The sequence below is a fragment of the Setaria italica genome, chromosome VII, assembly GCF_000263155.2.
Source record: "Setaria italica strain Yugu1 chromosome VII, Setaria_italica_v2.0, whole genome shotgun sequence".
NCBI classification, from domain to species: domain Eukaryota; kingdom Viridiplantae; phylum Streptophyta; class Magnoliopsida; order Poales; family Poaceae; genus Setaria; species Setaria italica.
This window is the reverse complement of record NC_028456.1, coordinates 29715987-29728842: the sequence shown is the minus strand read 5'-3', so window position 1 is coordinate 29728842 and position 12856 is coordinate 29715987. Positions and strand designations below refer to the sequence as shown.

Genomic DNA, 12856 nt, shown 5'->3' with positions numbered 1-12856 from the left:
CTTATTCCCTCACCTCATTGCTTGATGAGATGCTCAGAATTTCTTGCAGGGGCACACCATCATCTCATCTGATGTAATCTTTTCTTTTTTAACACGGTGGAATATGCTGCATGCATGTGGAGATTGTTACTGAATAGCAAGTTCAGAGATGAATAAAAGCTGCCTGCATTTGCTGCACCGGCATTGAGCCAATGAGCGCTGCAACAGAGAAAGAAAGCTCCCTAACGTTGGAGGCTAGCTTGATCTGATTGGGACTTCTTATGGAAAAGGTAGTGATGGAGTGAGTGGAGGTCACAGAGGAGCGTGGAGTGAGTGTGTGGCTGCTTTCTTACGATCTTCTTTTCCAACAAACCTGAAATGCTTGCGCTTTACACTTAGGACGGCACGATCCTGTCCCCAAACAAAGCATCATATTTCTGCTGGACCTAAAATCGCAGAACAAAAAGAAGCGTCCGTACGCAGCACCACTAACTAACTTTAGTTTTACAAATTCTTAAAAATTGTATTGAAGATCTGTATAGAGCTCTTGGTTTGCGCGAACACACACGATCGCTGCAGATGGGTCGACGAGCAGCCTTAATAGAATAACGCCTGATTGAGTTTGCAGTTGCACACCTCTGAGCTCGCAACGCATCGCAATCACAAAATACACTTTTATGAAGGGTTGCTGCTGCGGTTCGATCGATTCGCTTTACGGCCACCGGATCGGATCGGATCAGACCACGCAAAACTTTGTTACGAGGGTAAATACGCTTGTGAAAGGAATGGCAACGAGAAAGGGCAGGCAGGCGGTGCCTCTGCAGGAAGTTTCCACTGCAGGGACTCTGGCAAGCGTATCCCCAAGCTGGCATGCATCCGCTAGCAAGCTGTTTGATTTGTCCGGGCGGGGGATGGAAATAACGTAACGGATGCGCCCCTGGCCGGCGTCCCTATCATCACCACCGGGCTCCTTGATCGGTCGATCGCCGCGCTCCGGAAGCAAAGCAACCCTCGGCGCCCCCGTCCAGACGCGCCCGCAGATGCGATGCCGACGAGCGTCGTCGACGGGTGGGGGGCCATGCTTGCTCCCGGCCGGGGGCTGGTTGGTTCTGCGGTGCACGCACGCGTACGCGCACGGTGGCCGATGATTGGTTTGCCGCGGTGGTCATGGGCTAGGTAGGCGGTTTCGTGTTCGGCCGGGCGTCGTCTGATCTCATCTCATCTCATCTGCATCCTCCGATCCCAATCCCACCCAGGGTCAGAAGGTTTGGTGAGTCGCTGGAGCTAGACAACGCCGTTTCCAACAGTGGAACTAACTAACTAACTAACACACACGATGGCAAGCTGCAGAACCGTACGTCTCTCCAGCTGCTGCCAACGTCACAGGCCAGAGGCCACGAGGCCACACATGTGAACATCACAAACCTCCTCTCCGCACGCTGCAGGAATGCTGGCCATCGATCGAGCAGGTTCACAGCCCTGAACAGGCAAACAGTGTAACTAGTGAACGACAGGAGGAGGTACCTTCTGTGTCAGTCTAATAGCCGCAGCAGGTCAGGGACGCACCATGCGGCTCTGGTACGTACGCGCACGCAAGAGGGTGCCGATCGTGCGCCCAATGCCTAATTCAGGGGAGCCATGATCGCATCGCATCGGCTTGGATCAGGGTATGTTTGAGAAAGGCGCGCGCGCGTGTGCGTACGTAGCGGGAGGAAAATGAGAGCCTCGCGAATGGATTGCACTTGCTGCTGCTGCCGTTTAACTGCCCCATGCCTAGATCATCGGTCACGTACCTAACGAAGAAAAGGACGCACACGCGCAAGGGAAACCGGACGGACCTAACCGTATGGTAATCCGACTTGGACACGGCGACGAGAGTGCACGACGCTCATCGCTACGCACAGCGCAACGATAATCACGCGCGACTGACTCCATCGATCGCCCGATCCCATGAACAAATTATTCCGATCAGACCTGATGGATTGCGTACGTTCTTGGAAAACCATGTCGTTCCATTGGAAACTCTTGCTCGCTTGGTAGTGCGAGCCGCTCTTTCTTCTGGACCAGCCGGGTTTCGTTGGACCAAGCAAGGAGGACCTTTGCAAAGACCGTGGAGAGTTAGGCAGGTTGAGATTATGTTGAGTAAATTATTGGTCAAAATCTGCTTCCTCGCTTTGCCTACAATTTGCTTACTTGTAGACAGACGCTTTGGTTGATAGAGATTGACCTGATCGCGTCAAAAATCAATTTTAACTTTGGGACATCCAACATTTCTAGACGAACTAGTATAGTTATTATATTATAAATTAGTCATTGGATCACAAAAATAGGCCACAAATCTGACAGGATCCCGGGCTTCAAACAAACTTGGGCCTTCCCTCTAATGCACGATATAACCGGGCGTAGTTCCCCCATTAATTGGGCCGCATTGCTCCGGGCAGTCGGTATTTGAAACACCGACGGCCCCTTGTGCCCGCGCGCGCCGCCCGGCGTCGTCCCCCTCCGGCCACGGCGGCGACCTCCGCGGACGACGCCGCGCGCGCGGCTTCGGAGAAACGAGACCCCGGCGCATGTGGTTTGTCGGACCAGACGGCCGGGACGCCGCCACGCGATGGGAACGCCGACCAACCACGTCCGGGCGCCCCTCGCTGCGCCCGGCGCGCCCATCTCTCTGTGTCGCCGCCGCCTCTGCACGGCACGGCATGCAGCAGCGCTCGGCCGAGACATCCGGCGGCGGCGCAGGACGTACACGCGCGTCTTACCGTTCCAACTACATGTCTGCGGCCAGAAAACTGCCGAAGCATGCATCTTCCGTCGCAGAAGGTAAGAGGCGCCGGGTTGCCGTAGTCCACCATGTAGCTGGTGCGCACATACGCATTGCAAAAGGCCGGGTGGTCTCCCAAATTCATTCAGAGGGACAAGGAACGCACGTACCTAGCCGGAGGTCGCGAGCTGCTCTCAGTTGCTAACAAGCCCCCACACAAAGATCATGCATCCATATCGATCATGTGCCTAACGCAACGATCGACCAAAGGCGCGCAACTTAGCGGCAGCTAACTGCATAATTCGTCTGTCGTCCACCGTACCATATGCTATGATCAAGTCATCTACCAGAGCTTGGGCGATCATGGTGCTGGTGGCGGGCTAATATTACGATGGTGATGCGGGCGAGGGTGGGGATACGGCACAAGTTTGCTGTCAAGAACCTACTTGAAGTTGTACTACCAAAGCTTGGGTGAAGTGTCGCAGATGTTTACGTTTTGTTTTTATTCCAGGAGGTTCTTTCACCTCTATGTATTGATGTGTATTTGTGCCTTCAAATCTTTCTAGTCACGTTTTATACATTAAAATAGCTTTAAATCAAAAGGTTGTCGATTACAAAGCTGTAAATCTACATTGAGTTCTATAATGCTCAGATAGAGACTACATCCGGTACCATATAAAAGAGTTATGATGTATATTTTTTAAAAGAAAATCATCCATGGATGGACTAAATCCAGGGGGGATGATGAGCTATTTAACCCTGACCACTTTCTCCATCACAGCTAGCTACTCCATCGGTCGGATCGGAGTCTGTTTGAGAAATACAGATGCGTGCGTACGCAGAGGGAGAGGAAAAATGGGAGCCTCGCGAATCGCTCGCATTTGCTGCAGCTGCCGTTTAACTAATTAACTGTCCCCATACACCTTGTATCTCACGTACCTAACGAAGAAGGTTCTAATTTTTTTAGATAAAGGAATAATAAATATCTCGGCCTCTACATCACAATATATAGAAGCCATTCTAATTGTGCAGTGTAAGGTTTACAAACTAGATTTTCCAGCACACGTTTTTTCCCCCTTTTTTGCCTTCTTACAAACTAAAAAACTTGGTATTAAAACCCAGATCGGCATTTCTTGTAAGAATTTATTGTAAACTCTGGAAGTTCATAAAGTACTAATACCTGCAAGCATTTCTAGTTCAGATCAGCAGTGAATGGATCTCATATGTTTCATGTGTAAATCACATACTAATATTAACATAAATCTTGTGAAATTAAAGGTCTCCAAGGGCTTGGATTTCATTCATGGAGGTGGCATAGCACACCTTGATGTGAAGCCAGATAACATGTATCGCAGCAATAATGGTGTTTATAAACTTGGAGACTTTGGCTGTGCTGAATTTACAAGTATTATTAAAGAGGGAGTTGAAGGAGGAGATCGCCGTTATATGCCTGCTGAGATACTGAATGGTGGTAGGTGTGAGCATCTTGACAGGTAGATATCTTTTCTCTTGGGGCATCTACCTATGAGCTTGTAAGAGGCCAGGAACTTCCTAGAGAAGGAGATGAGTTCAACGGACTTCGTGTGGGTAACTTAGATTTACCTCCAAAATGCCCAGACGATCTTGGGCGTTTAATTAAGGTATAACACCACTTGTGACTTACACTTCGATCTGTTTAGTTTGATATGGCTCCTTTTCTACTACAGAACCCTTCCAGTCAGGTTCTTTCTTGGGAAATGCTTCTCTCGTGATACAATTTGGTAGCTATTTTATTTGTTACCTTAATTACATTTCTAGTCCTGTCGTTCAGCATGCGTATTAGCTAGCGTGACCGCTGCTAGTCTCAGTCTGTCAGAAGCATTTTGCTCTCTTATAACACGCGATCCTACTTAACACTCTCGTTCTGCTTGTTTACAGTCAATGATGCACGCTGATCCAGAAAAGCGCCCTTCTGTGAAAGAGATACTGAGGGATCCCATCTTCGACAAGCTTCGCGACAAGCAGATATCTACACCACCAACTGCGGCTGCTATCCATCAAGAGAACTCTGAAGGGTGAACTACTGCTCAGTTCTCACCCATATGCTATGCATATTCCGTATGCCTGTGTAATTCCCTCGATCGCGTTGGAAATTCTTGCTCTTTCCTGGCAATGGCATGCCATCCAAAAAATCAGTTTCTTTTACATGCCATTTCTTCAAAAAATTTATCCGCTGCATGCCTCTTCCGTTACATGAGCGTTGGAGGGCTGTTAAGTGATGGCAAAAGTACGATTTCTGCCCTTCAATGAAACGACGAAGCATATTTTTATTGGCCTCATGCCATTGCACAGAGATATGTTTCATACCTGACGAACAAACCTGATGGCTGCGTCCGTTCTTGAAAAATCGCGAGCGCATCTTTTAGACGAAACGAAATAGGCCACCGCCAAATCTGACAGGATCCCCGGACTCGATAGGAACTTGGGCCTTCCTCTCATGGGCTCATTTGTACAATACTACTGTGAGAACAATCCCATTGGGCCGCCCCTTTCCAGGAGCTAGGCCTGCACGCTTTTCTTACCATGCGTATGCATCGATTCTGTGCGCGCCAAATCGATCGCTTTCTCCGGCTTCTTTTCCTTCTCTCTCCCTCTCTTGTGCCGCGCGCTTTACACTAGACCATGCATGTGACCAAGTCAATTTGCACGCGGCGGCGCTGATGGCCAAGTGAGCGTGCTGCCGGGCTGCGAGGATAGATATTTTTTTCGGCTCTCGTCTATCTTTACGCCAAACTTGAAGACGGCAACGTTCAGAAGTAGCAGCGACACGCACTAGCTGATGCTTGACTGCTCTGGCGACCCGCGCGTGCATGACGCTACGACAGGATGGATTCTTTCTCTTTCGGAGGTTAATGTGCAGCCAATGATCGCATGCACATACCGGGATTAGTTAGGTGAATTATTGGATCATCAAAACATGGTTTGTTCCAGAGGCTTTTGTACATGTACGTACATACACGTGTGTCTGGTACACACTAGCTAGCTAGGGGATCATTTGACCAAGAACCTTGCAAAGGGAGAGTAGCTAGGCAGGCTGGTTCATGCAGTTTAATAATTAATTAATGGCACACCTTGCTCGTCACTTTGCCTAAAAGTGCATAAACTTTTTTCTTTCGGTTAAAGAAAACGGAGTTGCAAAATGAACATTTGTCAAAAGGGATGTCCACTACCAGCACCTCATGTGATTATTACCTCTGATAATGAATTTACGGTGAATGGTTAATTTTTTTCTTACGGGAATTTAGACGTAGGCCTATGAGATTGCAAACCTTGGCAGCCGAAAGCTTTCTAAGGCCAACTTGATGGATGTGATGCCCACAACCACAAAGGAGGAGGAGGTGCGGACCCTTGATTCCATCTCTGAAACCGTAGCCGTTGAAGATCTCACCAACAAGTTGGATGCAATGCCCTCACAGCCCTCTAAAGCAAAGGAGTACGAGGAGCTCTCCATGGAGCACACACTGCTCCAAGTTGTCGCCTCTTCTGAAGATGGTGCTGTTGTAGATACTGCTCGACAGTCGATCACCAAGGATCATGTGCTTCTCATCTTCAAGGAGGCAGTTGTGGTGGCAACGCCTTTGGCCATGACCACTATAGGTTGTGAGGACATGATCACCGAGCGAATGACCCAGCAAGTGGACACCTCTTTTGAGGATATTGTCGTGGTGGAAGACGCTTACGACGATGAGGAAATTGTCTCGGGTATGGGTATGACAATCGAGGATCCCATATTTCTCATCACCATCAAAGATGACCCTACCTATTCTAGAGGTCAAGGTAGAAGAAGCTCGACTGACTGAGGATCCATCATTAGAGGTAGTGTCATCTCCTGACACCACATCTATAAATGGAGAGTATCTTTGATGTCCTCCTATACACCCCCCTCACCATTGTCCATGACAACAAGATGCCAGCTCAAGTCTTACAACAGATCCTCGCTTCGTCGAAGTGACCACCTTGCCCAACGTAGTGTGTTAAAAGATTTGGGCATTCTTGGGAATGATGGGAATCTCAACGAGGATGCAATTCAAGACTATGCAGACCGTCTCAAGGATTTGTTGCTACCGGACCACCTCAAGCCACTAAAAGGTTTGAAAAGTCATCCCTTCTTGGACCTGCTGGTTTGAGGACGATGTTGTGCTAATGCAGCTCATGTTGTGAGTGAACTCATCTATTAGCGGAGTTGTCATTCTTAGTCGTCGTTAGTAGTTGTAGGTTTGCAGTTGTTTTTTCCCCATTGTCGATCCCTTTTCGAGGGTTGTTGTTCGCTCAATCTGAGTTTTCTTCTTTATCAATATGATCAGCAGCTCTTCTACTTGGTTCGTAAAACAAAAAAAGACATCATGGGCTCAACGTACCAGATACGAGTGGGCCGGGTGTTGCCATTGGGCCACATGTTTCCCCATCTGCGCAGAACACGCAGCGTCAGAAGTTGACTTAACCGGTGGCCGCCCAAAATGCATCGCATGTTTACGATCTTTCCACTTCTCAGCGGGCACAAACGTACAAATGCAGAGCACGAACCCAAACCACTGACGCTGCACGCAAGCATGGCACTATGGCACTATTATCGACTGCCATGGCAGTATGGCACCATTACCTACTGTTCGGCACTTCAACAACTGTACAGTACAGGCAGCTGCACAATAGCAGGTCCCCGAGATTGGCAGACCTACATCTAGCGCCTCCGTCTGAAGAATCAGGTGCCTTCAGCTTCTGAACCTGCAGCCTTCAGAATGGCCACGGAGCACCGGCTCCGGCACGGCGTCAAGTCAGGCGCGCCATCATCGCGTACCACGCATCTCGCCGGCATTATTGGCTCCCCCACGAACACCGGCTTCCCCGCTCGGTGGCGCCCCTGCTGTTTGTACAGGAGTCACGTCGTCCCTTCCAACATGTTGTCTTCCTCCCGCCGCGCGGTCGCATCGCCTTCTCCAGCCTCCTTTTCCGGCTAGTGCACCAGCCATGACTGCTCAGTGGACAATGCGATGTGAACTGAGCTTACAGGACCATAGAGTGACGGGCATTACCATGGACATCACTGATGTCCATGTTCATCGGTGCCATCGTATCGTTGACGGCCAAAATCAGGTCTTTGGCCAACCTTTGGATTATAGCGGGAGCGAAATCCCTGTTCCGTCTTTCTTTGTTTCTTTCCGGTTAGCCGGATGTATCTATCTCTTTATCAATGAAATAGGCACACTCTCATGCCGTTTTCGTTCAAAAACATGTTTATACAAAATGTGCTCGTTTATCAGCTGTCAAGCTTGTACATTCAGGTAACACATCTTTAGGCCAGCTTCCTTTGCAATGCTCACAAGTAAGGAGATATTGGCTGATCAGTTGGCATCCACTTCAACGAATTGTCATTCTCTGGTCATTAGAACGTGTTGATCCTAGTATGATAAGTTGGACGCTCCTCGGTAGACCATTTGGGCACTGCGCAGTAGACCATGTGTCATGTGAACTTTCATGACCTGATGACTGATGACCGCTGAGATATTTATGAAACAGCGTCGAATGCCCGTCTTTAGGCCAACTGCCACTGCAATGTTCACAAGTAGGAGTGACATGCGCTGATATTTTTGAGCGACCCACTTCCCAAATGTCATTTTCTCTGAGGACTGGAATGGTTCAATCCTAGGATGATATGGAGCAGGACGAATCTGGTATAGATCCTTCTCAACAGTCGAAGCCATGAGCCTGGATGAGCGCTTGGAATGTCCACACACCACAGCCCCACATGGCCGAGCAACTTTCCGAGCCTTCTTCATTGAATGCATACATCAATTGATATGCCTCCAATGACGCGGCAAGTTAGTGCCAAGGAAAGGTGAATGAAGCGAGCAATTGGGGTACCCATTCTGATAAAAAGTGCAGATGGCTGTCGCTTCCTACATTCAACCCACCGAACGTGAACAGAGAGGACTCATCAACAATGGCGGCACCTTTCCATCCAAGTTCTCTGTGCAAACCCGTAAATCCATTGCAGCAACACTGGCGAAGCATGCCAAACCTATTGCAAGCCTATGAAGAGATCTTATCCATATTGGGGCCAGAATCCTGCAATATCATTCCAGCTCTCTTTTCCATCAATTTGGAGCGTTCTTTTCCCAATCAAAAAGTGTGAGCTTTCACCATCAGCTGTCCTACCAGAGGGTCCCTCCTAATTTGATGGCTACTGTTTGATGTATGCACAAATATTCTTCGACACTGGACAGGAGACCTCTGCAGCGCCAAGGTTAGTGGAACTACGAACTATCCAAAGGTGCAATCATGCGACCCAAGCCAATGGGCAGTTAAAGAGCCAAAATTGCCCTACGTCACGTAAGTAAAGTTGGACCGGTCGTACAGATACCTGTCTCACAGGGAAGTCGCTCACAGTGGAGTCTATAGGCAGGCCCCAAATGGACATTCTCCAAGATCATGAGAATCTACTGTATGCCACTTGTGAGGCTGGACCCAAATGCCAGTTAAACAAGAGTACAAGTAATAGACAGATGAACTTATTCAGTAGCAAGCAGTTGATGCCCAATCATTCATCACCTCAGTATCGTGTGATCTTCTTTTTTCAGTCCAATTGATCAGGTAAGCCACTTTTGCAGGATTGCTATTTGTAACCTCTTTATCTTCCCCACATGTCAGGATTGAATAGATAGTCCCAATCAACATATACCACGAATTTCTCGGTGGAGAAAGGCTTTCGTCCCTTTGTAAAAGTAGAGCTGCAGCTTCCAGGAAACAGTGCGATGCCTGCCAAAGCCATGGACTTCGACCAATCAGCTTGGTCCAGGAGCGCTCTCATAAAGCAGCACGTTGAGGTAATGTCTTCCAGATGAAATAAAAGATAAGTGAACTAGCAACAGCAAACAAACAGGAAGAATATCCCTTCAAAAGGGTCAATTTTTAATCAGTGATGACTCCACTGGTAACTCCATGAACAGATAGCAGTCTCATCACTGATGATTAGGCATGTGCAAAACAGCCTTTTCAGCCCAACACCAAAAAGAACTCACCTTCAAAGTGCAAGCCTCAAAAGAGTTTAATCTAATTAACTAACTGGTGACAACATGGTGTCAACATTACACGATGCTCTGACCACAAGAAAGCATCATTCATCCATTCATGTCCTCAGCCACCAGTACATTCCACACCCTGGGTTCCAATATTTTTCTTGCTTGCATAGGGTGAATCGCATCTGTTGCCCTATGCTTTTGTCCATCCATCATGCAGCAGTTATGAACAGTTCCAGGAGACACGGCAGCTGACTCTTGATCAGATTCAGATAACTGAGATTCAGACTGAGATCTGGGCTGGATCTCCGTTTTTTCCATGTTCGACAATTCAACAGTAATTAAGCACTATGTTGTGGAGTTCAGTCCTTCACACTGATGACTGGTATAAGCTCCAGCATGATCAACAACATGGCAGCTTTTTACACTTGGCCACAGGATTTGGAAACTGAGAGTAGCAGACCCCACCTGTCCACAGGATGGCAATTTGGCAACCCTCCCAATCAGCACATTCGTCCTATATAAAGCACTATCGTTGCCTCTATCTCCTCACAACTCACACTGGAAAATACAGCATATCACAAGGCATAAAATAGCCAGTGCCATGGCTGCTGTGAAGCATACCTTCAAAGTGCTTTCATGGCTCCTGCTCTTTGCACAACTGGCTTTTGCCAGCACCTCCAACTGCACAAATGCCACAGATGGGACGGAGACTGACAAACTGGGTGCAATGAAGCTGAAGCTGATCGCAATTGCATCCATCCTCACAGCTGGAGCAGCAGGCGTGCTGGTGCCGGTGCTTGGGCGCTCCATGGCTGCGCTAAACCCTGATGGTGACATCTTTTTTGCGGTCAAGGCATTTGCGGCTGGGGTCATACTTGCCACTGGCATGGTCCACATTCTGCCAGCAGCATTTGATGGGCTGACATCCCCATGCCTCTACAAAGTTGGCAGAGATCGGAATGTTTTCCCCTTCGCGGGCCTCATTGCAATGTCAGCTGCAATGGCCACGATGGTGATAGACTCACTGGCTGCTGGGTACTACCGCCGGTCTCACTTCAAGAAGGCACGACCAATTGACAACCTAGAGATACATGAGCAACCTGGAGACGAGGAGAGGACTGGGCATGCACAACATGTGCATGTTCACACCCATCAAACACAAGGGCATTCGCATGGAGAGGTGGATATCATTGGTTCACCTGAGGAGGCTGCAATAGCTGACACAATCCGGCACAGGGTGGTATCCCAGGTAAGAGCAATTACTTGATGCCCATTAGCCTCCCTCGCAAATAGTAATGAAAAGAGTCATATTGTTTGTTAATGCACGATAAAATCATAAAGAAGCATGAAAGGCATAACTTTAAATAGAATCAATGAAGAATGCAGCAATTTAGTGAATTAGCTCCAAATATCTCATTATGATCAATCAGATATTTACACTGCACGGTAGATATATGTAATTTGCACACAAAGGCATAATGATATATTAATACTTCTCCCAAAATCAGTATAGTGCATCTAGTTTTGCTCTTTCAAATAACACAAGATGAAGAAATGGAGATTGGGACGAGGAGATTCATACCTATTAAGTGCGTGTTAATTTGTGCTTCAGATTATAATGTTCCTCTCCAGCCCAAGAATTGACTCTAGTGCACTTTTTTCCTTTTGAGATAACAAAATAAATATCTCATCATACAGGTCCTTGAGCTCGGAATTTTGGTGCATTCTGTGATCATTGGAGTGTCCTTAGGTACATCTGTGAGGTCATCCACCATCAGGCCTCTTGTTGGTGCCCTTAGCTTTCATCAACTCTTTGAAGGCATAGGCTTGGGTGGTTGCATTGTGCAGGTATATGTTTCCCCATAACCTACAATACCTGCATATATCTCACTGAAAATCTAACCATTCTCCACCTTTTGACTAAAATAATGATAAGCTACAGGGCAATTCCAAAACTCAGCTATCAGGAAATTTATACCAGTAAAACTCCAGGAGTGTGTTAAAACAAGAGGAAGTACACAGGGAGATATATCAAGTTGAAACAGAACGAATCTTGGACAGCAACATACCACATTATAAGCACGAACCATTACTAACCATTTTTTCAGTAATTACAAAAATAACCATATCCCAGCATGGATTAATGATCAACCCGTGAACAGACATGTTGCAGAAGCTAAATCAAATAAATCTCAAACTTCATGTAAATGAACCCTGGTAATAATTGTTACTTCATAAGTTAAAGCAAGAAATAAAATTAAGAAGGAAAAATAAATGAACACAAAGGAGAAATCATTAGTTTCATATTGTGCTTCACATCAATAAGAAAACTAACACCCTCTGGTTTCCACCTTGTTGCAGGCAAATTTCAAGTTAAGGGCAACCGTCATGATGGCAATTTTTTTCTCCCTAACTGCACCCATAGGTATTGCATTAGGGATTGGCATATCATCTAGCTACAATGGCCATAGCGCTACTGCCTTCGTTGTTGAAGGAGTTTTCAACTCAGCCTCAGCAGGAATTTTGATTTACATGTCATTAGTTGATCTTCTGGCCACAGATTTCAACAACCCGAAACTACAGACAAATACAAAGCTTCAGCTGATGACATATCTTGCACTTTTCTTAGGTGCAGGAATGATGTCTATGCTTGCCATATGGGCATAGATCTACAGACCATCAGAAAATGGTGTTTCCACCAGTATTCTCTGTTTGAGTTCAAGGCTAGATTGTATTTGTTCAAGAGTTCTCCATTTTCTCATAATAAGATGGCTCATGGTGAAGGAATTATCGTATTAATCCACAAGTTTTCCATTTTCCAATACAATATAGTCTCAGATGGTATTTTTGTACTTCATGAGATTACGTGATTAGTTAGCTACATCTGCATCCTTAGCTTACCGCAATAACCAGAAGAAACAGAGAAACTTTATAGTCAAACATTATGACCAACAGACAGGTACAAAGGCCCACAGCTCTACGCAGGCTGACCATCATCCTTTAGGAAGAACACCAATTTAACAAAAGTTTAGGGTATAAGAGTTTGGATGCCCCACAT

General features: G+C 47.0%; 1 protein-coding gene across 1 annotated transcript; it reads left to right on the top strand.

Moving 5' to 3' along the window:
• The first annotated feature begins 10083 nt into the window (after window positions 1–10083).
• On the top strand, window positions 10084–12597 carry LOC101775340 (zinc transporter 3). The gene is made up of 3 exons (XM_004976728.3): window positions 10084–11047; window positions 11497–11646; window positions 12160–12597. The coding sequence occupies exons 1-3, from the start codon at window positions 10400–10402 to the stop codon at window positions 12463–12465; spliced, it is 1104 nt and encodes a 367-aa protein (XP_004976785.1). The 5' UTR covers window positions 10084–10399; the 3' UTR covers window positions 12466–12597.
• The last annotated feature ends 259 nt before the right edge of the window (window positions 12598–12856 follow it).

What these genes read in the sequence shown, in the direction of transcription:
- LOC101775340 (XM_004976728.3), top strand. Translation starts at nt 10,400, where the DNA reads ATGGCTGCTGTGAAGCATACCTTCAAAGTGCTTTCATGGCTCCTGCTC. An exon ending in GGCACAGGGTGGTATCCCAG is followed by an intron (nt 11,048 to 11,496) that starts GTAAGAGCAATT and finishes CTCATCATACAG; the next exon opens with GTCCTTGAGCTCGGAATTTT. An exon ending in TGGGTGGTTGCATTGTGCAG is followed by an intron (nt 11,647 to 12,159) that starts GTATATGTTTCC and finishes ACCTTGTTGCAG; the next exon opens with GCAAATTTCAAGTTAAGGGC.